This window comes from Leucopleurus acutus (genome assembly GCF_964270905.1).
Source record: "Leucopleurus acutus genome assembly, chromosome: 7".
Classification (NCBI taxonomy): Eukaryota; Metazoa; Chordata; class Mammalia; order Artiodactyla; family Delphinidae; genus Leucopleurus; species Leucopleurus acutus.
In genome coordinates, this window is record NC_139150.1 from 65,816,594 (window position 1) to 65,843,566 (window position 26,973).

General features: G+C 39.3%; 1 protein-coding gene across 3 annotated transcripts in view; it reads right to left on the reverse strand.

Moving 5' to 3' along the window:
- The window catches only part of BNC2 (basonuclin zinc finger protein 2), a gene marked incomplete at its 3' end in the record, with an annotated part of 286,270 nt that extends 265,087 nt beyond the window's left edge, over positions 1 to 21,183 (reverse strand). For all 3 annotated transcript variants that reach the window (XM_082843054.1, XM_082843055.1, XM_082843053.1), the window contains exon 1: positions 21,073 to 21,183. In XM_082843054.1, coding sequence (XP_082699180.1) covers positions 21,073 to 21,168 — 96 coding nt within the window. In that variant the 5' untranslated portion in view covers positions 21,169 to 21,183. The remainder of the gene's footprint in view (positions 1 to 21,072) is intronic.
- Positions 21,184 to 26,973: the final 5,790 nt, after the last annotated feature.

Consider the following 26,973-nt stretch of genomic DNA (forward strand, 5'->3'; position numbering starts at 1 on the left):
GTAGCTGGAATTAGTCTTAAGCCCCAGTTAAAAGACTTCTTTTTCCTTTCCTTTAAACAGAAATTATCATGCCTTGAAGAGTCATTCTATCCCAAACCATGTTAATTCTAGCTAGGAGGACAGCAATTAATTTAAAAAAAAAAAAAAAGGAATTATACCTGACTTAGGGAACTGGGGGTGGGAAATCAGGCCAACAGTGAAGCAAAGATTATCAAATCCTATGTGAAATATTTCCATTTCAAAATGTAAATGCTGAAATCCAACTGTGATTTTAATCTATATGAAACAACAATAGAGACGTTTGATTTTTTCAAGTAATCTAACTTATTACCAATGTATATTCAAATTCCAATTTTTATGTTACTAGAGGGAAATGTAGTAAAACTGCAGACAGCACCACTTAAAGCAATGAGATTAAAATTACAGAGGATAATTTCTATTTAAGTTCAGACAGATACACTTCTTTGCTCATATCAAATTAATCAACACAGTGGTCTTAGAGCATCTTGGCCCAATATCCAGAGAAAGAAGAGTGAAGGTCTGTGATCGTGCACATGCAGCATGTTAAACCTCTCAACTGTGATGCGGTTCCTCTGAAGACCTCTGGAACTTCGAGACACATTGCTAAAAATAAGCAATAACCCATCCCTTATTTCTAAATAAAAAATTGTCAACCGATTTTATAATCTTAATACTGCTATGGTACAGTGATGCATCATGAGAAAGTCATATTTTTACAGGAAATTGTACCAGTACAAATAAGGAGAATCAGAATCATCCAAAACCTGCTAGAAAAGAAAGTTCTAGCAGTAAGTTCACTGAATTGCATAAAGTTGTACAGATCCAAAAGTTTTGCAGAAATACAAACATTTTAGAGGGTACATGTGTATGATCAAACCTGTGATAACCATGAGTGATTTTCATTTTCCTTTAACCAAAAGAAAACAGTACTGTGTTAAATGGCACTTAGAAATACAAATTTTAAAGTTTTGTAAGTTACCTTTTAGCTTCTAGAAAGCAAAATATGTGAGATGTTTCTCACCAACTCCTATTAAGATGAGCACAAACAAACACGTGTTAATCTGTTCTTCTCAACAAGAGTCTACTTGGAGCTACCCACCCCTAGTTGTCCCGCCACCGACCCGTCCCCACCCCCCACCCCCCCCACACACACACACACACGCACGCAGTTAGACTCGAACCGAGTGAGGGCAACCCTCAGAGGCAACAAGATGAGACAGGCAAGGAAGTGTGTGCATAGAAGACGGAAGGAAGAAAAAGGAAAGAGAGACAGTAGGATGAAACCAGACTGAAAGAAACACAAGCAACAGGAAAGAAAAGGACGAGAGAGACAGAGAATGAGACGGGGAGGAGCAAATTGGAAAGGGAGAGAGAAGAAAGGGGAAACTGCAGGGAAAAAACGGATGGCTGGGGAGAGAGGAGGTACCAGAGGCCCGTGACACAACAGTGGATCAAGCAGCTGGCTGGAGATGCTAATTCAGCGCTTTAACAAATCAATGCCACTTGAAAAGTACAATGCGAGCCCTCACTGGGTAGATGTCAGGGGACTGAGAAAATGCATTCTCAAGTATTTCACATTAAGAGGGAATAATGTGTTAATTTATAACTCTTCACCCTCTACACTTGGATTATCTATCTGTGTCAGCGATTTGACTTCTTAAATTTATCAAAAAGGCACGGAAAGGGAGGCAGCTCTGGCTGCACCACTGGGAAATGAAGTTTCAGAAGAGCCTGTCCTGGGCAGCCCTGCGGTTCTTTTCACTTTCCGATTTGGGCTGAAGTGTCAGTGGGGGTGGCAGGAAGGAGTGAGCATTTGAAGGTGAGATCGAGGGAGGAGGGGATCTCCTGGTCCAGTTACTAACACAACGCAAGGCAAGGCTTGCTTGGCCTGTGGTTGATTGCATTAGGTACCATCCGTCAAAAGTGACACAGAAGAAAAGGAATAACTTGAATCAGCAACCCCGAGCTGCCATCATCAGAATTTACTTTACGGAAACTTACTTAAGTCTCTCGGCACACCCAGCGGAAGCGAAGCTGCTGACAATTGGGCTCTAATTAGACAGTACTCTCGCAATGCCACCGGAGCCCCATAGACAGAGCTTATCAACATAGGAAGGGAAGGGAGGGCTAAGTTTATTTTATTTGGTTAGTTGTGAGAAGGGGAAGGGAGATGTTAAAGAACTGATATATTACATCCCAGCATTCAGGAGCCTAATGTTTCTTTCTTCATAAAAACCTATTTCATTAAACAGCAGATTCTCGTAGTCGTTTCCTAATTGTTCCTTAATGTAACTTTAGCCAACTTTTAATATAATGATAGTACAGCTCCTAACCTGAGGGATAGAAAGACTCTTAGTATTTTTTGCTGCCAAAATTAAAGCCTTATCAGACTCAAGTTTTCAGAGTGCAAGCATTGTCAAGACACAAAGGCAAGTGTGTTAAAACTGTCGAATAAACAGAAGAGAGTTTCAAGAAAGTGTTTTAATTAAGGTGACAGCTTCAAAGATATGAAGGGGGAAAGTGATTATTACGTACAAAGAAAACAAAAAAATGACCAGATTTTAACTGCTCTGAGTTTCACTTTAAGATTGTTTAAACTACACACAGCAATGCTTTTAACTGTGGGGATATTTTTATTTGCTACTCGTACAATTGCAACAGAAACATTCTCTTATTTTCCGGACATTCATATGTAAATGAATGCTGATGAATGGAAATGAGATGCTATACATGATGGGCAACGTGCAACATTTAGTTTCAAAAACACAAAGTTACCTCACTCACTGAAGCTTGAATCTCTTCCCTTCTACAACTGGGCACTAAAAGAAATGAAAGACAATGACAGACCTACTTGTTTCTATTGGCTAAACACCACCTTCCAGAGAACTCGTGACAGAAAATAAACGTTCTTTCCATCTCACGTTTTGCATCTTTTCTATTACACGGCTACTTTTTAAAATGAACATTTGAAGCTGAAGCTGATTAGAAGCTGAAATTATAAATAACCAGAAATTTTACAGCTGCACTGAGCCAAAGGATTAAAATGTCCAAAATAGTGTGATTACTTAATGAATGTTTTATTTCTTCCAAAGGAGAAAATTAATAAGGAATTTCCTAGGTAAAGACCGTAGAGTACATTACTTTCCCTTTCCATATAATCTTAGGAGACAGACCATATATTCTGAATTCTATGCAATGGCAGAGAATCATATGGTATGCATTTCAAGGGCCTCTATGCCCTGAGAGTAGGATCTGTCCTATCCCCGGTTTTTGCATGAATTACCATTACTGTCTGTCCCACCCATGCCACCCCCATGTAAACTATCTATTCTTATCATTATGGTAACATTAATCCCATTCTCCCCTCCCCCTCCCCCACCACACTCACCTAAGGGGTTAAAAGACTTCAGTACATTTGTGACTTGTCAGTGACATATAATACCCGGGTCCTTCATGCAATCAACTTTTACTTGACATGTATTTGCTCATCACAGGACCCGCATTACTACTGGGAAAATGAAGAAAAACCTAAATTAACACTTGACATTCAATATGGTCAAGTCCTTAATTGGCTGGGCTTCCTGAGAAAGCAATTTTCTATTCCCCAAACTGTTCGCGTGTCATGTGTGGAGTGCAGCTCTTGGCCATCACTGCTGTCCCTCGCTCCCTCTAATGAGAGCAGATGAATTAGTGCTACGTGACACGATTTGAACAGGGCTTCCTCCTCTTCCCCTCCCCCCAATCTTTCTCCTATACCAGTGACAGCTGTGTGGCAAGGGAAAGAAAGAAAGAGAAATGCAAGAGCAAACAATCCTGTAAAGGATGATCATTTTTTTTAAATGAACCTTAAATGTCTTGTTGAAACTCCAGAACAACAGGGTCATTTAATTGTGGAGGTGGGGAACAAAGATCAGGGGATTATCTGGCTATGGTTGATTTCGGTTGTATTAACTGCCAACATGTTTCTTCCATTCCTGGCTAGTTGCAGTACTAGATTGCACTGGTCTAATTAAAATGGAATTTACATCGACTTAAAAAGTTTTTTTTTAAAGGTCTGGAGAATGGGTCAACTAGAAAAAAAAGGAACAGCATGAAATGATTATTATTCTAAGAGAAACAAACCCCTGGATTAAAGAAAAAGATCTTTTCAACAAATGTTTAGGTCTTAAGAACCTACAACACAAAACTCTGTCACTATACTCTGCTTTCAAATACTGTTCAGAATCTGAACTTAATGCTAATCACTGTATTTTAAATCATTTTGTTTAGATCCCTTTGATTGTTGAATGTTTGCAACAAAAGCTATTTGAACACTGATTTCATTCTGTTATTTTGGAGAGAGAGGGAACATAGTCTGCTTAATATGTGCTTATCTAGCTCAATAAGAAACAACTGAGGACTTCCCGGGTGGCACAGTGGTTAAGAATCCAGCTGCCAATGCAGGGGACACGGGTTTGAGCCCTGGTCCAGGAAGATCCCACATGCCGCAGAACAACTAAGCCCGTGCGCCACAACTACTGAGCCTGTGCTCTAGAGCCCGAGAGCCACAACTACTGAGCCCATGTGCCACAACTACTGAAGCCCGTGTGCCTAGAGCCTGTGCTCCGCAACAAGAGAAGCCGCTGCAATGAGAAGCCCGTGCACCACAACGATGAGTAGCCCCCACGTGCCGCAACTAGAGAAAGCCCACGCGCAGCAACGAAGACCCAACGCAGCCATAAATAAATAATAAACAAACAAAAAAGAAACAACTGAAAGGAAGGTAGGTCAGAATTTGCTCTGTTCAAAGATACTAAAAGGTAAACTGAAGGGATTTCTCTGAGTCTTCACTTACTCATTTTGAAACCAAAGAGGAAGTAATTTTAAATGCCTAAATTGCTAAACCAATCCGATTAGGACCAAAAAGAACTAGAGGAAGTAAGAATATGTGGCAGATCACACATTTGGGAAAGTAGTCAGTCCAAAGGACATGCATCAAGCGAAAACAATTAGTTACTCACACCTTAGCACTCGGGATCTTTACTCATCTTTTTTAAATGAGAGCTAAAGCCAAGATACTACCTGTTCGCTAAAAGGTATATCAAGATTGTACCGGTGCCACAAAATCTACGTAAGCATGCAAAATACAAAACTCTCTCAAGTACAGTTCCCCTGCCTCAAATAAATAGCTTGATCATTTATTAGTTATTCCTCATAATTCTGAATATAATTTAAGTAATATTTCAGTAAGAAAATTGTGAAGTAAATTTGAATACACAAAAATATGGTGAGGGGCTTCCCTGGTGGCACAGTGGTTAAGAATGCGCCTGCCAATGCAGGGGACATGGGTTCAATCCCTGGTCCGGGAAGATACCACATGCTGCGGAGCAACTAAGCCCATGTGCCACAACTACTGAACCCCCGCTCTAGAGCCCACGAGCCACTTCTGAAGCCCACGCGCCTAGAGCCCATGCTCCGCGACAAGAGAAGCCCCCGCTAGCCGCAACTAGAGAAAGTCCACACACAGCAACGAAGACCCAACGCAGCCAAAAATAAATAAATAAATAAATTTACATTAAAAAAAATATGGTGAAACCCACTTTTGCACTCTTTAAAGTTATAAGCTAAAGCCAAAAAAAAGCTCTTTCCACATTTTATATTCATGGGAAATAACATGAAAGGAAATGAAGTTTTATAGGGTTTTTCTTAAAAAAGAGTCCATTCATAACATGATTTTAAATACTGCTACACTGACAGAAGACAAGCTGTAATGTAAGGAAACTTTTTGGACCACCTTTGATCTTCTACTTTGTTGGCACATCATCGTTTTGGATAATATGAAAACTCTAAAAGATGAGAATAATTTAGAAGTATTTTCACTAAAGCAAAACAAGGCAATGGACACCCACTCTGCATATATTATCCCTCTGGTAGCCAAAGCACTGATATTTCAAGTTAAGAAGTCTTTCAAATATACTTGAGACAGCTTGTGATTGGGCATTCTATTAGGCATCTAAAAGAAGTCAATAATTTGGTATTCTGGAAAAGCAGCTCAGTCGAATACATCCAGTTAACTTCTACAGTAGCATTATAATCACCGAGCAACAAAGAGCAGTGTATCCTGCCAACAGCTTTAGGGTGACCTTTGCAATGCTGACTAGTCCGTCAAGTTCCATCTCTGAGATACACGGTACAGACAGGGGTGGTTTATTAACTGAGGTAGGAACTAAGACCAGGAGCCTCCAAAAGGGTAGGCATTTCACATTCAGGAAATGGGGAATTCCTTTCCCTCAGAAGAGAAGCTGAGCACCATGAGATCAGGCTGGGCAGCCCCCATATTCTTTCCCAAAGCGCTAGCCTTCTGTGGTGTAGAAACTCCCAAGTACTAGGACAGCATCAACATCTTTTCCCACCCTCCCCTACATTTCTAAAAACTGTAATGAAATTCCAACTGGGAATTGGTAAAACGGGATCAATGACTTGAGCTCTAAGAATAAAGTTGAAAAAGAATGTTGACATCGTCTCAGAGCTTTAAACAACATGTGCGGAGTCCTGCCTTATCTGGGGTACTTTCCAACCGCTGCTAAAAGGGTGGACTGACAATTCAAGGGGGCAACAATCAGAGAGATGACTGCACTGGACCCGAAGACTGGATCACCTATAGCAAAGTCAACCTTTTTGACTCAAGAAAGGCACTTCTTGATTTAAGAAAGTTAACAGTGACTATGGCAACGTGACATGCTTAAACTTGATATTCTCTTAGGGATGAGCAGGCTTTGAAGCTCATAATAAACTTAAAGTGGCTCTGTGGAATGTTAAGGCTTAACGCAGATGGTTGGTGCTACTGTCATGCCTACACAAAAAGAAGTCGACCTGGAAATAACTGCATTAACGGCTCCAGGGTATTTAAAATGGAAGGCTCTCCCCCTCCCCTTTTTATTAAGAATTTTACTTTGAACCCTAAGAAGAAGCTGCATTAAGTTTCCAACTTGTTTAGCACAGCTCAAATTAAAATACTTATTCCAGTTTAGAAAGGCATCGTGTTTGCCACCCACCGAGTACATGTTACCCTCACATTACACCATTCGCGAGAAGTATAAACACAGCGGGGAGAGAAATTACTGCTTTAAAATAGCCTGGCACATGGAACAATAAAACTATTTCTCAAATACAAAGCACAAATGTTATTTTATAAAAATGAAGAGCATCTAAAAGGGTATATTCTTTTATCCTCCATTCTTCACCACCCTCTTAACTGCAGTGCTTCCCTCCCCTCTATTAAAGATATTTTATCTAATTCCCAGTTGAAAGCCTTCTGAAAGTGGTAAGTCCCAGCTGTGTTGATGCTGAACTTCTTGCACATGGCACACCAACGTCATTCTGACACACATACACATGCTTTGTAACAAGCTGCACCAGTCACTTGAGTTGAAATACCTGACTTGCTATATAAAACAAACTGTTACTCTCTGGTCTTTCCTCCAGCTCAGCTCTTCTCTGCTGTTTTGGAAGCAAACCAACAGCTTGTTAATGTTGACATCAGTGATGACTCCCTTCTGATTGGTGTCTGACACTGTCCAGCAATGCTGTTCAACAAGACCCTAGATAGAACCTAGGCACACAGAGGCCCCGTTTGCAGATCATTTTAACAAGATGTTCTTGTTTCCTGTTCCCACAAAAATCAATAACAGGATGACCTTCAATTTGAAATTCAAACCAATTAATTACCTGTTCTGTTGAAAATGTTGATATATGATTTGCCTAGAGAATTTCAATTATGAATAGATTATTTCTCTTAAAGAGCCCCTTCGAAAAATTTAGAAAGACACTGAAAACCTCATCTTATACAACATAAATGATGTTTTCTTGAAGCTCGTATACAATATTGGCCTTGTACGAATTAGTACGGGGAAGTTTTGCCTTGTGGTCCATCTCTTCCCCATGACATCATAATCAATTGCCTGGTAAATTACTGCATTCCCACAAAGATTCAGGCCAAGAATCCACTGCTTAAAGGTGAGATGAAAAGCCTTTTATAGTTGAATTCAGCTTTTCATATATACATCAGTGACTGACGCAAATCATGGGATTCTTCTCCAAATTTAGAAATCTCCTCTTCCTTCCCTAGAATTCTAAAATTCTTACTTTTCTACCTTTATTAAAAGTCTTTGTCCATTTTTTGTTTTGCTCATGTTTGATTTTTCTTTATATGTGGGTCATAAGAAGAAAAGCTATATACATCAAAACTCTCAGCACCAGAAATATATTTACTAAACTTTTTTTTTTTTTTTTTTTTTTTTTTTTTTTTCCGGTACGCGGGCCTCTCACTGCTGCGGCCTCTCCCATTGCGGAGCACAGGCTCCGGACGCGCAGGCTCAGCGGCCATGGCTCACGGGCCCAGCTGCTCCGCGGCACGTGGGATCCTCCCGGACCGGGGCACGAACCCGCATCCCCTGCATCGGCAGGCGGACCCGCAACCACTGCGCCACCAGGGAAGCCCTAAACTTTTTTCAAATTGTGAAAAAAAATGAAGAATTTGGTCTCATCCCAGTGGGGAATTCCCAAGATGAATGCTCACATGCAATGAAACTATTATCTTCATCCTTTAAAATATTACCTAAAACAGAGGTTTCTATCTGGCAGCCAGTAGGCTGAATATAGCCTACAGATGAGTTTTGTTTGGACCACACACTTTTAAAAACATTTGAAAAGGTTGCCAAGATTTAAAAATCAGGAGATTCTGACATAAAAATCTAGATTTCTGACTTCCCATTTAAAAAAAAAGAGAGAGATGAGGAAGACCTCACAGCATTGGGCCTTGCATTCCCACCTGGCAACAACCGGTTAGAGCTGGGGAGCTGCTACCTCACTGTGGTTGACACAAGAGCCTTCTGGTCCACCACAGTCCCCATCAGATTCACACCTCTTGCTTTGTTTACCTTACTTCCTCATGGCCCTTTTGGGCAACTCCTGATCTTTAAAATGCCATGCTACTCCAAAGAGGGTTTACAGAGTTTGTGGAAGAAAAAGAGAAGGGTGTCTTCTCTTCCTTATTTCATGGGCTTACACAATGTAAAACAGTGGGTAGATTTTACTTCAAAATATACTTGTTCAATCAAACATCAAGTGCAAAGCAAACTGCTTTTCCTAATTAAAAAAATTTGTAAAGCAAATCCAAAACTGATGATCTCGTCTTACACAGTGGTTCAACAAAACATTTACACTAGTTTTCAATCAACCGCATTCTTCTCTGCAGCCCAGAAAACGTGCTCAGGTCAAACTGTTACTGAGATCTACATCCATTTTGTTCCTTCACATGTTAACACTTCTGCACTTCCTTTCTTGAACGATCATATACTTAAGTGAAAACTGACCCTAATATGAAAATAGAATACATCTTCAAGGTAAATTTTAAAAGTCAACATTTAGAATGCATGAATATTATCATAGCAAATACTCATCTTTACTGGCTCCACATGTATGCCACAATCTGACATTTATACTTATATTAAATAGACATTATTGCAGGTTCAAATGACCCCAAAAGTCATGGCATATTTCTTTAAAAATGATTATTACCTAAAAGCAGATGTCTATGACAAAGTCACCATGCACTTCTATTTGCTTTTTTTCTTAACTGGAAGCAAGTGCAAGGAGAAAGTCTTTTCTATTTCATTATTTCCAATTAACCACACAATATAGTTCTTCTATCTATTAACAGAGTTTACAAACAAATTAGAAATACCCTATTTAGCAGAGGAAAGTATCCTTTCCCTTCACCAAAGGATATCAACAGGCTCTCTCTGCTGTACTGTATGGTTCAGAATGCACTAAATATGCTACGACCAGCCATATTCCAACTTATGAAAAAGAAAAAAATGTAAATCAACTTTAGGAGAGTGTTTGCAAATTATGTTTCATCATTGGCCCACATTCTTGAAAGATTATTTTTAATTAGGTGTTTCCTTCCTATCAGAGAGGCATTTTTCTTCCAGTTTCACCTTAAGAAAGTAACCCTTGAACACATGCCAAATTTACTTCACAATCAAACTTTAATCCCCAAAATCTCTTGATTCTTAACAACTTGAACAACTTTAAGTAAACAGTTCACAAAATCATAATGATCATACTGCATTCCTTAAAACCCAGTTGACTAGGAAAAGAGAGAATGCCGTAAGTATGAGTTCCATAGTCTCAGGCCCGATAGCTGAACAACAATGTGATATACTCCTTTTGGGAAGCATTTTTCCTTAATATCCCTTATGTTTGAAATTTGAGCAATTAGAAGCAGACACCTGGAACTCAATTATTAATTTACCTCTCCCCACCCCTTTTACACTTCTTTTGAAACCATCTCTTAAGGTGCTTCTTAAAGAGATGACCCCGTGGGATAGCATGCATGTAACGGTTCACATTATTTTCTTTAAAACATCTTGGTATAATCTAAGACTAAACATATTCTCTTTCTTCTTTGAGAGCATCCCTTTAGAAAAATTTTTAAATTTCTCAAATGACTAATGAGTAAAATGGTAAAAAATTAAAACAAGAGTTCTAGGAAAAGTATTGATATAATTCACCACATTCATGTTGATTTATCTACTATAACATTTTAGAAAGGGGAATTTTATGGAAAAACACAGTTAATTCCCATCCATGATGACCAAAATTTTCTCCTCAGGTTCACATGGCAGCTGACTGCAAATACATAAAACAGTTCTAGAAGACTCCTGATTTGTTTATTTTTGTTTGCACTTTATTGTGTTAAGATAAAAAATAAAGCATGAGATAATGAATGTTGAATATTCTTTCATCTATATTCTATGGGGATGAAGGTATTCCATTCACTTCTTTCTATGAATCACTGATTTCTAGGAAAGGGTATCTCAAACTAGGCTTACACTGAGGCGCATTTCAACATTCTACATTTGTTTTAAAAAAAGAGAGAGAGAGAGAGACCAAAAGTGCAGGCATACCGGCACACAAAGAACACTGGGTCATCAGCATAATCAGAAGGCAGGCAGCAGTCGGTTTACAAAGAAGTTATTAAAAATAGTTATCTGCACAAGTAAAAATTAGCACTTCTCTCTTTTAACCAAAAGGGTTTTTTTTTTTTAATATAATGAGCATCCAAGCTTCTCTGGTCATGAGAAAACCTGGAATATATTATACAAGCATGAATGTGGCCCAGGAAGCAGTATATGAGATGTGCTAGCTATCGACAGATTAACACTTCATTTTCATTACTCTAATCTCACCACAGGCTGTGAAGACTCTTTTTTTCCTATGTGAACAACAATGGTGCAAGAAAAACCAAGCTGACAGGCAGGCGGGGTTCATTAAATGCACAAGGCCTTTATTCCCATAACACATCTCACCTATATGAAGCCAGGGTTCGGGCTCCCATGCTGGCTACTGAAACAAGCTCTCCCACATGTTGGACTTCTCTCTCGATCCCTTCCTACTTCATTTATAATAAACGTCAAAAAAAGAGTCAAAATGGAAAAATTCTTTTTCACGAGGAACTCCGTTTAACAGACAATAGGATTGGTAAGATATTTTAAGATTTATTCAGTCCCCGGTTACTTTCCAAAGTTGTCCAAGAAAACAAAAAAGAAGTGGTTGGGAAGGGAAATGATGAGATGTTTGAAGTTCGAGTCAGAGTCTAATCTTGGTATCTCCATCTCAGTTTAGTTCTAACTCATTTGAGGATAACTGCAGTTTTTCACTGGTTGAAAATGGCAATTCACAAAGTAAGGCTCAATCAAGCTATTTCCCAATGAATGACACTGAGCTTCCCCAAAAAGCTATCCTCAAGGAGCCAAAAGGCTACAAAGTAAGGAATCATTAAAATGACATTCCTAACACGAGGAATTCCTTTTTAGGGTGAGCTATCCATACACTCATTGCATTTGAGGCAGCCACCGCCCAAACCTCAACAAACCTAGAAATGAATCACTTAATTCCTACAACCAACCAAAGGACAGGTGTACACTTCCTGCCTGTCTGTGCACCACATACAAAGGCACTACCATGTGACACTGTGGGGTTTTTAATTTTTTCTATAGCAAGACAGTAAGTCTTTCCACAAAGTCTACAACAGGGCTTTGGTTTTGGTTCTTTCTGGTACTCTAATATTTATACCTAAAAAAAAAAAGGATAAAAGAAAAGCAATATTAGATAGAGCCACAAATAACCTACCTGACTCTTATGTTCTGACACGAGGTCAACAGGAAGGCAACTTCATGAATATGCTCAGTGTATAATTACCGTCCCATTTCTTGCAAGTGGCCTCCCAGTCATGTCCACTGCCCTCCAGCACTGGCAGAGGGCACAGGAGTGGGCAGCTTTCTCTACCTATGCCTGATTAGGTGCCCCAAATAGCCATCCTAATGATTTAAGTCAATGAAATCTTTCTTGCTTAAATTTTTTTTTTTTGTATTGCTTAAATTTTAATGGAAGAAAAAAAAAATTTTTTTAAACCCTAGTGATGAACGTTCTCATTTTAATATTAGTTGTGTTATTACGTTAAGCCAGCTGAAAGTAATTATTTTCGGCATGTAAAATATTCATTATCCTGAAATTTTTCTTTTTAAACTCCCCGTTCAGGTACTCTCTGATCATCAAGTATGAGTCCTGAAGAACTGTCTAGAAAACAAATAGCCACTAAAAGACACCTTAATAAAGTTGAAAAATTCATGACAGTCACACAAAAGCACAGCAGGTCCAGGACTGGAAGCTGTGTCTTTCCCATGTAGAATAATATTTTCTAATCTTGTCCATTTTAACAGTCTCTCAGCTGTGTAGGACAATGAGTTAAAATTTATTAAATACAGAACAGTAGTGAATCCTCCTCATTGCGTTATGTATACTGCACGCTTTCAATTTCAATTTTTAATGTCACCCATTAATATCAGCCCTGCCACGACTTCTTTTTTAAATGTTCCAGTTAACTCTTATTAACTTCAGTTTGTCTCAAAGAGTCATACCTTCAACCTATTGACGGAAAACTTTACGCGTTTTCCTTCTAACAAAATGCTCTCTTGCGCAGACGTAAGTCTAACCGCACAAAATGATAAAGCCAAGAATTACTTAAAAAAAAAAAAAGAAAAAGAGAAAAGCAAAATCTCTATTCAGCTAAGTACCTTCTTACACGGTGAAGGATCCAACTGAACTGCCTTTCAGCGCCTTTGAATGATAAGCCTGGGCCCTTGGTAACACATTTTTATCAAGCCCAGACTTAGAGAACCCTTACAGAACAGAACTCGGGACAGTCCTCCTGTCAGCACCTCCACAATGAGGACCACATCTGAGAGTGGCACCTCTTTCCCATCCCTCTGCCAGAGCGAGGTACTGCCTTTTAATTCCTTTATATTAGGGCAAACAGACCCAGTGAAAGTAAGGAGAAATCCAGAAAAAGAAAAAAGAGGGGAAAGGAAAATAAAGTAAGAAATTAGGTCTTTGGGAACGGAAATAGGAAGAAAGAACAGCCTAACCATGTATTCAGGTATTTAGGTCATTAAGTAAATGGCCGCCAGCACAACAGACTTAAAGCATCCCCCTCTCAACAACACACAAACCCTAAAGACAGTAGCAAAATAACACTGCAGTCTAAAAATACTGAGTAAATAAGATGTCAGATATGCTCAAGAGAATCCGTGCTACAATGAGTAACTTCCTACTGTTCAAGATTATTTTCATTTTCTTAACAGAAATGAAAAACTGATGAGCTTAATTCAAGAAAAACAAAAGGATATTATTTTGTTGTTAAAGGATCAATTCATTTTTTTAATTGGAATGATGATTAATAAGCTGAGAATTTGATTTCTACGTTAGCCAGTTTGAATAATGCACTGTTTCTCCACAAGCATTTCCATTAAGAAAGGCTCTGTGGATGAAGAAATGATACAGCTCTTCCTCTCTTCTCCTGATCTCTGACTCTGTGGCATGAAATGCTTCCCAGAGCGTTTGAACAGAACAACACCGCACACCGCCCTCACCCAAATGAACTCTAGTCATAAATTTTTCACCTTAGGGTTTGAATGTACACTATGAAATTTGCTAGGCTTCCTACAGGGAATGTACAAATTAAAAAAGAATCAATACTTTTATTTTTCCTAGTCTCTAAATTTCTTTTAAAACTGGGGAGGCACAAGGCAGTACAGGTCATGCTCAGTGAGGAGATGGGAGTACGTCGGATGTCACCGCCCCAGGCATCATTTTCCGGACGTCATCTGTACGTATTAAAACTTCCTGGAGCTTGAGTTGTTCAGAAAGTTTTTCATCTTATTTTTTTCGCCTGTTTACAGTTGTATCTTACAGGAAAAATCTCCTTCTTCTACACAATGTCTTGCTTGTATGTCAGGATAGAAAGGCTGCTATGCCTGAATTATGCCTCTTTTCCCTTATTTCTCTAAAGCTTAAAAATAGATGTCGAAGTTCCTTGAAAGGGTTTTTGACTCCCTTCCTCCTTCTCTCCCTGGTCCTTAAGTAGACAAGGATCACCAAGCAAAATGTGGAAGCCAGCTGCTTTTTGGGAAATAAAAATGGCATCAGCTTCGGCAGACAGGGGTGAGATCAATCATTTCCTATGATCCCCAAACAATCTTCTCTCTGACCAAGGCCTGGAAAAGGTAGTTGTGTAGCGGCAAAAACATACCACGAGAGGGACAAGAGGATTTTCACATGGTGAAGAATTCATTCCACGCACAGAACAACCCGGGCTCCAAACCTCACATGAAAGGAAATCTTGTAACCATTATATTCCATGTTCTTTGGATAGTAACAAGCAGGGAGTCCCAGAAAAAAATTCTCTCACTGAAAAAGTCACCCCACGATTCACTCTCTTCTCCCTGCTACCACGAAGTTCCCTGACAATATTCCGTGGGAAAAAAGGAGTTAACTCCTAGTTCATTTCCAACACAATGATTCAAATTGTGGACACAAGCTAGAAGTAAATTCCAGTTTCTTGTCTCATTCCTTTAGATACATACATATGTGTGTGTGTGTGTGTGTGCGTGTGCGCGTGCATATTCTAATCAAGCATCCCAAGTTCAGAAAATACCTCTTAGGCTGTACAGAGTCATTAGCTATTCATGTTTATAGGGAAAGTCCTGTGGAAAGCTTTGCAGACTGATGAAGGCAGGTGCCCAATCTAACTTTTAAGTGTGTGTCAGGCACATAAGGTGGGGAGACAGAAGCACTAGAATTTTTGTTTTTCGCTGAAGTGGATGACGCCAGCTCACTATCTGTAACGGCCTGCTCCTTTGGAATCAGCTCCCTGTGTCACCATGACCTAGCAAACTGGAATGCTTTCACTATCACTGGAGTCCTTGCAATCCTGCTTTGGCTGTGTTTGCCCCAACTTCTCCGAGATGCCTTACTCAGCATCTAATTAGTTAGGGAGGATTTGCCGCGGCTCTTAACCCTGACACAGAGTGGGAGGATGTGCTGCTGTGGGAGCCCAAATCTGTCCTGTCACTCCATTAATCAGATTTCCATAAAGCCACGCATGAACAACAGAATTTATCAGTGAGTGTTCAGATGCACTCATAAATGCAATTATTAAAAAATACCTACAATTATAGAGATAAGATGGCTGCACCTTTAGGGATTGATTTTTCGACTGTGGTTACTCGACTCCACACACACACACAGACACACACACACACACACACACACACACACAGTCCCAGGGAGCAGATGACAGAAACGCGAGAAAAGTAATTTCAAAATGATCACCTACTATGTTCCAAGTCACTTAATGTACTGTGGTGAAAATAAACTTGAAATTTGCGCACAGATTTTTAATATATACCAATATATACCACACACAGCTGAGAATACGTTTGTGCCTCATCTGCTTTTACACACATGTAAACACCACAAATAAGGCCTCCTACTTTCCCCTCCCTCGCATTACAAATTAGACAGCGCCTGTTAAGTGAAGTCTGCATGTTATACGTAGACTTACAAAGTACAGGCCAGCACACAGGTACCTGTCTCTATGCTATAATTTGTATTTTAACAATTATCCACATATTCCTATTTTAGTGTTCCATTATAAGAATGGATGATAAGAATTCTATATGAACATATGTCTACAGTTAAGACTTCAAAATAAAACACATTGTCACTCAAATTAGAGAGGGGAACTAAATTGGAGGTAGCAGCCTACCGATTCAACAAGCTGAAATACATGCCTCCTAATATAACATAAATATTTATTTTAGCATCATGACCGTAAGTTTGGTCAATTTAATCCTTTTTTAGTAAGACATGATTACTAAAACACACCGACTGTAAGAAGGGGAGTAAAAAGGGAGGAGGAAAAGTGCAGAAACCTAGGGATGCATGATGCCTGGCAGTGAAAGTCATTTTCAAAGACCATTAACTATCAACTGCTTTACTCAGGTCTCTGGTTAAATAAGAATATACATCCTCTGTTAAAAGGGACAGGAGGGCTGCACGACTGGGACAGAGTTTAGAATAAAAATGTATTGTACAAACTAGAAAGAAGAATCAAACCGCGATATACAATTAGGCATCTGACTTGTAAGAAACACTGTCTATGTGCCTTTTAAACTGTTAATGAATAAACATTCAAATTATTTGGCGGGGGGCAGGAGCAGGTAGGAAGTCAGACAAAACCACCATTTCCACTTGAAAATATAGATTCAACCAACGGAAACTGTGTTTGCCTATATGAATAGAAAGAACTAAAAGACTACTGGGAGAAAAATTCATTTCAAACCTGCTTTTAAATGGATTCCAGCAATGTTATTATATGTTTCTGACAATATATTTTATTTATCATTTCTCTGAAATGGGCTAGATTTTATATTAGTGAGAAAGTTTGCTTGACTCTGTCCTATCTCTGGTGAGCAGACGCTCTGGTATTAATGTAAATCACTGATTTAATTTTTAGCTTTCTTGGTTTGCCCCTCACCTATCTAGGAAATGATTTCTCTGGTGATAACTAACACATCATGCTAATGAGACAATCTAATGCACAATAGAAAAATGTCACTACTAATAATATTTGCATGAAGTTAAATAAAGCAACTGTAGGATAATGTCAGACAGTTGTTCTTTAACAAGACACAGTTTCACAATGAAATTATGTTGTTAATTTTGTTACATCATTGGGTGAATCCTAAATTACTACATAATGATGCACAGAGTCATTTATAATTCTAACTTAGTATTTCACTCGTGTCTGAAAAGAGACCTTATTAAGGGATCCACATCTTATTTGAAACAGGTTAAATATACCTCACTAATAATAAAAGGTAAATGCCTCTAGTAATGTGTAAAAGTGTGGGCTCTAGCCCTTTACCTGCTATGGTTTCATTTCTGAAAAGATTTCAAAATATATTAGACTACTGCATCCCTTGAGGTAGCTACAAAAATTTTATTTGCTCTTCTCTCACATGCACAAAAGATTTACAGAAATCGAAAAATCGCCATTTAAAGCCTGATTAAAAACAACAACAACAACTTCCAAAAGCAGTCCTGATTTTGTGCTTTTAACAGTACTTTGTGAGGTTAAAACGGGTAAAATAACATTCTGGACTCTAGAAGATGAGCAAAGGGTTTCTGGTTATTCTCGACCTGTCACTGATCAAAGTGACCCAAAGAAGAACTCCCTTTACAAAAGTCAAGAGTCATGCCCTTTAAGGTTACCAAATATCTGTCTGTATGGAAAAATATTATCCTTTTTGAAAACATCATACTCAAATACAGGAGAAAAATGTAGAGAGGCAGGAAAATGCAGTCAAATTGTCATATCTCAAACTTTAGGGGAACAGACTTAGTTCCACCAAATCTAAATTGGCTTCAGATTGTGGTATCTTTTTTGTTAGAATTACACAGACTGAAGATTTACATATTAGCAGATCTAACTTTGCTCATACAAAACAAAAGACAAAGATTTTCATAACCCTACTTCCTAAATTACCCATAGAAGATACAACCCTAGAATACGAAATTTCAGTATTCATGAGCTATTTCACACGCTTAAGTTTTGCTGTAGTTAAATACTACAGATGGTGAATTCTCTATAACTCAGTTTTAAAACCTGCTAGTCAGTCTTTTCTAATATTTAAAGAAACGGTCAGGTGAATCCTAGTTTTTCTTATTACAGAAAACTTTGAAATAAAAAATATACCCAATAAATTGTATTCATTTCATGAGTTAAGTCAATTTTTTCTTAGAAATTAAAATAATCATAATATAGAAAAAACATCTCTATACCTTAGAAATACAAAATGCTGCAGACTTGATTAAACTGGACAAACTTTTACCTGCAGTAAGACAAAAGCTGGCTTAAGGTGTATACTGAGACTAGTATTCCTTGAAACTGTTGGCTTTGCGAGATATCTTCCTTGCTCTGGCACATACACACATACACACATACATACACACACACACACACACACACACACACACACACACACTCTGAATCACCACTGCCGATGAACTATAGGTCAGGAAAATAAACATATTAAACATGTACAGCACATATATTTTTAGATTTACACAGTTTCGATTTAAGTTTACACAATATTTATACAAACTAAAATGTCATCCTAAAGGAGAAAAAAAAAACCATGTAAACTCATACCCTCTTTCACACGCTTTCCAAAAATGCAGAGGAGGTTAAGCATTTAATAACCACGACAGGAGAAAAAAGAGGGGGAGGGGAGTCTCCAATTACTTCAAAACCAAAAAATAAAGAAAATATATAAAATATAGTGAAATCACTACACTTTTTAAATTGTGATTTTCTCCCTTGATTGTACTACTCTGTTTAGTAAATAGTATAATTAATATTATATAGTTTCATACAGCACCCATGATGCATAAATTACTTCCCTATATTTCTACTCTTTTCATATTATCACTGATGCTCACTTTCACACATACATGCACATAGGTACACACAAAAGAGATTTTTATACACCCAGAGTGAAACAGCTGGATCCAAGACATCATAATGGCTTAGCTGTACAAGTTTCTGTCTCTGAGCGATTTCAATTTATTTTCCTAACTTTGATCCATCATTTATATAATTTACTTTTATTTGTTTTTTAGCTAAAATGTTTTCCACGACTTAAAGTCTCCTTAGATTCAAATCTACTTGGAAATGGGCTAGTGCCAAACAAGCAATCTAACACCATCTATGTGGTTCAATAGCCATTTATCAATTGATCATTATCTCTATCTGGTTTTATTAACTCTTTTCTAGCTAGAGGGAGACCTAAACCAATCTTCCCTTTCAAAACACACACACACACACACACACACACACACACAAACACACAGGACCTCCACTAACTCAAGAAAACCCTGAATATGACACCTAATTTTTAAAGTGCCAGAACAAGTTATTTGGTCCTAAGGTCAGTGAAAACACACTCTGTGTTCCAACCACAAAAACAGCCACCCAGGCAGGGACGTGCCTCAGAAATACACCTCTCAAAGCACTCGGCAACTCCAAGGAGTATCTCTGGGAGGAAATGAACTTTTTAACTTGCAAGAATGGGAAACTGCACATAAAGAGTTGCATATTGGGTTTGTGTTGATTGCATTTAAATCCCAGCTTACTGTATCAGCAGTAATCAGGGTCCCTCTACAGGATATGTCAAAATACACCTTATTCAAATGTATTTATCCTACCTAGAACTGTGTGATACAGCTGTTCGCTAGCTAAATGCTGCAAAGCGCTGGCTCTCTGCACTATCTTTCGCAGATCTATTTCTAAACTTGCGGTAGTCTCCAGCCTGGCAAACTGCTTTCTTTCCTTCTTTACCAATACTTTAAAAATCGAGTTAACTGAATAAAGTATTTAGTTCTCATGAACTCCTACAAACAAAACAGGTTTTTTAAAAAAGAACGCAGCTGCAGTATTTTTTTTAAATGAGTGGAGCACTATCCATTTTCTAACGACCTCCATCTACTTAAAATCCCAGTGAACTCGTCAGTAATACTTTCGTGCTGTGCGGAGGGTAGTATCATACTAACTCTTGCTGGTGGAGGCTTTTGAAAAGACGTGTCTGGGAGGGAGGCACCAGGGAACTTCCCTCCCTCGCTTGAGCACAGTCCAAGATGAAAGTTTCTGGGTTGTTTCCCTTCGCTTCCTCTCCCCCTCGCTCCCCCTCGGAGCCGCAGAGCCAGTGATTGTGCAAGAGGAGCCGGGCGCGCGGGGTGCGTAGGTACCACCGAGCGCACGGTACGTAGTACGAGCCGCGGACTCCGCTGATTAATGAGCAGTCGCCGGCGGCCTCGCGCGGACACGTCGGCTCTCCCCGCAGAGCCAGCGGCGGCGCAGCCGGCCAGCCCGAGGACGGCTCTGTGGAGGACGCCGAGGCTGCCCGAGTGTGAGTGCGTCGGCCGGTGGGCGGGCGGGCGGGAGCCGAGCGGGCGCTGCGGGAGCGAAGGGCGAGCGCGGAGGAGGCGGCAGCGGCGGCGGCACGGAGGAAGTGGGACCGCCGGTGGCTCAGCCCGCCACACACGCCGCCTCCACCCGCGCCCCTCGGCGCTGCCAGCGGCTCTTGCGCAGTATCCTCTCCCGGGCCGGGTCGGAGTCGAGCCGCTTCCAGCCCCGGGAAGTCCGTCGGGCAGGGCCGAGGGGCCCCTGCATTTTATGGCTGTGAGGTTGGTAAACCTACTCCGAGACAGCAGCCACTTGGATGAAGTGATCAATGCAGATAGAAAGATAACATGGGGCAGGGGGGTGGTGGTGGTGGTGTTGTGGTTGTTTTTAATTTTTAACAGAAAACAAAGAAATAAATGAAGTCTTCCCCTGACCCAGGACCCAGGCTGGACTGTGAAACTTTGCCACAGATGCCTTATGCTTTCTTCTACTTCGGTATCCTTTCCCCCCTTTTCTTGTAAGTAGCCCTTAGGGAAGCCGTGAAGTAACCCTGCACGTTCCAATAACAGTTATGACATAACAGAACCCAACTACGAAGTGATCACAATTCAAAAATGTTTAGTAAGGAAAATACCAGAAACAAAAGTGCACATAACAATTCAAGGTTTCCTTTAAAAAAAAAAATGAAAGTAACTTACCTGTTGGGACATTCTGAATAAGAGGTTAGTATCAGCGTTTTGCCATGTCCCCATGAACCCTGGTTCAGCCGGAGTCGTTCTGGTTCCGAACTGCATGGAGTTGTCAGTACAGCAGTCTCTTAAAGTCAAGTCTCTTGCCCTCTTTGGCTCTCTGTCTCTCTGTGTCTCTCTTTCTCTCACATCCACTTCTGCCTCTTCTGACTGAAAAGTGAAGGTGGATTTTTTGAGCCTCTTGGCAGCCAGTAGCAGGAGTGTAGTGTAGTTAAGAAGCTGGCTGAACGGTGCATTTCACTGGGGAAGGGGGAGATTGGGGGGAAGGAGGGGGTCAGAGCTTCTTTCGCACCTTCTGCACAGATACCCCTATCATTTATGCATAGATTGTGACTCCCCGAGCTTGCCTTTGCTCGGTTTAACAGCTGCCTGTCAGGTGTGCCGGCAGCACTGGAGACCCAACCATCAGCTTCAAACTCTCAGCTACTGCATGTCATTGGATAGCAGAGCTAAGAGTCAACTGCACTGTTCCACTGTCAGGCACTAAATGACACCCTGCACTAACCCCTCTCCAGACACACGGATAGAGAGATACGCACTTATGTACACTCCAAGCAGCACCATGATCAGGGATGGTCCACGGGGCAAGGAGAGACTGGGGCCCTTCCCAGGGAATTTTTCCCAACAATGCTTTCGGGTATAGCATGCAATATCTGACATCAGTCTTTGCTTTAACATTTGTAAACCGCTAGGCTTAAAAACATTTTTTTCCCCTAATTACACTGGAAGAAAGAAAAATACTCAGCTATGAGAGAATGTGAAGTTGGCTTAGGTGTTGTCTAAAATGTTAGCTCCTAAAAGTCATATAGTATGTACTGGACTATTTATAACCACATATAAACTTCTAGAGAAAATAATATACATAGAGACATGACCTTACACTCTAAAAGGTAAATAAATAAACCTAGCAGTTTTTTGAACATAGAAGATGCACAATAAACATCTGCAACATAAATACACACTATTTACTACCCAGTTCCCTCAGGGCATTAATTACTCAATTGGATGTTGAACAATAAGAAACTGAATGGGAAAGGAAAAAAGTGTACCTTTTCTTAAAGCTCAAAAGTAGAAAAAAAAAATCCTTTGTTAAAGTTCCTGGATGAAGCCTCTACAATATCCTTTCAAATTATAAAAAAGAAAAAGATGAAGAAAAAAAGCCTGTCCCATTTCAGGTAAAAAGTAATGAATATAAAAACTCCATTTTTCATTCAAGATCTCCATGGAAAATTCTATAACGTTTTCCGGCCTGATGAAATATAACCTCGATAGCGTGTCATATTTTTAATTAAACCAGGTTTAAGACAAAACATCTATTTATTAGATCATATTTATCTACCTTCTTCATGGAAAAGGAGAACTGAACAAAACACACTGTACATACGCAGTAACTCCAAAATGGAAAGCTAAATTCATGTCATCTCATAAAAGTAGTCAGCAGCAAAAAGCCATCCTTCCTAAACTTAAACTGTAAGGCACATTAATCTTCGACCACCTACAAATACCGAGGACAAATGTACCACTCTCCTTGCTCTTTCTTAACTCAAGAATAACAATAAACCTTACTCTCTGAAACAACAAAAGAAACAGAAAAGAGCTTCCGTGGCAGCTCGGTGTCATTAGTGGACAATGAGAAAAGATGAGAAAACGTGCACTGTGTTGACACAAATGTGCCTTCCCCTCTAGAACCGACATCTCCTGAAAGCTTTTCTGTTAAACTTCCCTCCGGTTCGCCACCATTAAGCACAAAACAAGTCTCAAAAGCAGCAAATTCAATATCTGAAGAGAAACAAACAAGAACCCGAAGAATTGTTGCCTTAAAATATATTAAGTCCACCTGTGGTCAATAAAAATATTCTTGGCTGGGGGGGGGCAGGAAAAAGACCCTGTGAGTCAATTGTCCACAGTGACTGTACCTTTACAGCTAGCTATTACCCATTTAAACTCCCTCTAAAATCTGCTAGCCTCTTGATTTCTGAAGTGGCACTCAGTGCCTCAGTCAAGCTGCATGCTCAGCTCCTGACCTTCCCACTAATGGCTGTTATTTGTGGGAGGCTTAAGGACACTGTCAATAGCAAGCTTCCTCCTCGCTCCTCGCAGGCTCTGTTGTATCGCTTTGCCTGCGTGTTCTCTCTAGCGCGCCTCTGGCTCTCCTGCCCTCACCCTCTCAGCTCCCCCTCCTTCCTTCTTCTCTCCTTCACTCCCTCTTCCTCTTCTTCCAGCCCCCACCCCTCCTTTCTCTCAGTCCTGTGGTCCTCTCCTTTCCCAGGTATCCCCTCCTCACCAGCCACACACACACACACACATTCACACATACACACACACCACAAAAATCAACTGGCATGCAGCAGCAAGCACCTGCAGTAATAGACTCTTTTATTAAAACTGTTATTCTGCAAGACTTGAAATTCCCCGTGGACTGGGCCATGTCAAAGCCGATATAATTAACTAGAGGCTCAGCAATGGATCAATTACCAGACAAGCAAGTGATAGTGAAATCAATGAAAGATCATCAGCCACATTATCAGTGTTGCAACTCATTAGGGCAAAACTGAGAAATGTGCTCAAAGCGAGCCCAAGCAAGGTGGCATTACAAAACAAAGGGCTAATTTGGAGACCCTGCTGTGAACAATCTGTAACAGAATTAGCCTTTTTTCCCCCTAAACTGCACAGCTCAGTAACTAAATGTGACAGACTGAGAGAAGCAGTTTATTAAGACACCAACCCCAAGTTTATTTAGTTCATAAACTCCCTCCTAGAAAATCAATACAGTCTGTACAGGGTTATTAGGCTGACTAGCTAATACATCCAAATCTAGTCTGCCTGGCCAGCAGTCGTCTGACAAAATGCTACCCAGAGTAGGCAAACGGAACTCTTTCAGAGAGCAAAGCTTGAGTTGCTCTAGATGAGACGGGTCTACAGTGTAACATGTATCTGGCACATTACTGGAAGGCACAAGCCTCAAAAGCACCAAGTTATCTTTCTACGGTTTAAAAAAAGTTGTTTTTTTTTTACCTACAACTCTACCATGCAGTTCTGCACCTTCTAAATGGATCTGATCCAACAAAATTTTAACTTGTTTGTAAGAATAGTCTACAAAGAAGACAAGCTTTATTACAATGAGACAACAATTAACCCAGACTTAGCAAGAAATGAGTGAACGAGTCAACTAAAACAAAAACCTCAAGCACATACACATGCTGTGCTTTACAGATTTTAAGTTTCAAACATTCATTTTTAAATCCAGTTTTCAAAATACAAATTTGACTCCTCTAGAACTTCCCACTCACTTCCACATATAAACACAGCCTGCAGAGTCCTCAGTCTTAGGATAATCTTCTGTCTAGCAAGTGGGACACCTGTATCATTTTAAGGACACAGGTACAAAAACTATATACCCACTAGGTACAAAGATGACTTGAGTTTGTCCACTGGCTATATAGTCTGAAGATTGTAGAATAACTGTCTGGAATCATTTGTATTAAAATTACTTAAAACTAGGGGAGTAGAAGCAGGCATCACTTACACAGTAATTGTTTTTCTGCTCTCCTGATTCCATGTATTTCCACTTAAAGAATCACGAATCCTAAAGGCTATGTGTTGGCGTTCTCACCCTTACTGATAGTGAGAGATGGACCATGGGAAGAAGAAGTACACCAACTAGGTCTAAATGGCACCCAAGTTATTAAAGATATTATGGAAATGTGAATACCTCCACCTCACCACAACATGTAGCAGAAATACACTTACACAAAAGTAAGAAACTCAAATGAAGTTTACAGTGTTAAAATAGATTGGAGAACGGAAGGAAAAAACAAAAAGACAACAGCTTTTGGAAGTGATTTCTGATGTTTGTGATGTTTTCACATTTAAAATGTTCCAAGAAAAGGATTACACTATTAACATGACTTCAGTGTACTGGCTCTAAGATACTAAATTCTAAATTTCAAAAAAAAAAAAATCTTTATTTTCATAGGACTTTAATAAAATCCAATTTATAGACTGCTGTAAATAAACATTTTTCCACTAACTTTTGAGCTGGTACTCTACTAAGCATTTCAAAGCTCATGTTTTTGAGTAATCTGTAAAAAAGTTAGATATATATAGATATAGATGTTCTACGAAGAATAGTCTATTGGTATCTATAGTCTATTGGTATCTATACTAGAGATACCAATGTCTCAGATCATAATCAAAAGTTGTAATTACAGAGAAATTTTATTCTTAAAAACCTTTTTGCATATAACTACATACTGTGCATGTACCCTCAATGAGATCCAATTAGTTGCAAAGAATTTGCATTTCAGTTAGTGTGGGATAACAAGACTACAGGGAGGCACAATGCAATTCCACCAGCAGGGTAAGAAAGTGTGTTCTTTTTTGTTAGCTCTGTAAGCAATAATTCCCACAACTGACTGTTGTAAATGTTACTGATCTTTTCAATATTTGGGTATTGAGGTGGGTTAGGTTTTTCCCTCCATTAAAAAAAAAAAAATCACATGTTGGTGCAGATATGAGCCACAATGAACACCTTGAAGAAACAAATGAGCGAAGGATTTTGTTTTGCGTGTTCGTATGTGGTTTTTTTTTGGGGGGGGGACTGCATACTTTTTCTTTTCTTTTGGATACTTATTATAATTCTTTTAAAGGCACGTTGCTTTCTTAAAATAAGTTCCATAAGTGGAGGTAAGGAAGCATCATTGAGATAGTTTCATATAAATATATATGGCTTTGTGATAAAGGCATACATTTAGTACACTGAGAAATTACTCAAGAATTTTCCTCTTTTCTAGCTATGTTTCCAACAATGTAAATCCTAAGCAAATATCAAATAAATGTACAATTTATATACACAGTTTAACAAGCATCTGTAGGACTTCTGCTGGTTCACGGAACAATACCTGTAATTCCCCGGGTTCAGTTCAGCAGCTGTTAACAGATTCTGTAATCTGTAATGACAGTAAACTGGCCTTTGCTCTTCTTTTATTCACTATTCATTTTCAAGGCTTGGTTAAGTACAGAGCTGGGTTAAAGATCAGTGGTTTTTCATGTGACACAAGCTGGTATTCATCTAATGGCTTGTCAAGACAAAACTGTCCCTGTTCTTGCCAAAATAATAAAAATGACGCTCCACATCGCATGACAATCAGCACTTCCTTGTGGCAAAACAACTCAAGCTTTTGTACTTCACATATTTTATAGAGAAAAATATTCAATAATTGGCTATCCAATCCTATCTGTGGAATTAGGCTGCCATTCTCAACGGAGATTTCTTAAATGTTATGACCTCTCGACATGTAAACTAGTTTCTAATCAAATCACACTTTACAGTATAAAAAGAATGCTGAAGCTACAAATTCATATGGCATTAAGGTATATAACTTAATATATGCAAATTATGCAGAAGCAGCAGGCTGGGCCCAGTCACAGAGGTGCAGGGAACCAATTGAGTAAAAGTCATTTTTCTTGAGAACAAAGTATGGGACTTGCTTTGCAACATCTGTTGGGCTGTGTGAAATGTTAACAGATGTCTTAAGTGTAAAAAGGAAAAAGAATTCATAAAGGAAACCTCCTCTGAGCAGATAATCCACCCAAATTTCCATATTCCAGAGAAAAAAAGTTGACAGCAACCTTTTCCCCCTTTGAGACCTGCCATCCCTACTTTTTACTGTGTAAAGTTTCATTTTCTACGTGACGCTAAGGGGAAAAATTCTTTGACTCACTATAAAGAATAGAGAAAATGTAAAACAATAATTTCCACTGAGGTTTCCCCTTTGTGAATAATTATATCATAATCTAAGCTGCCTGTTTTCCCTTGAGTCATATAGGTCATTTGATGCCAAGACAGTG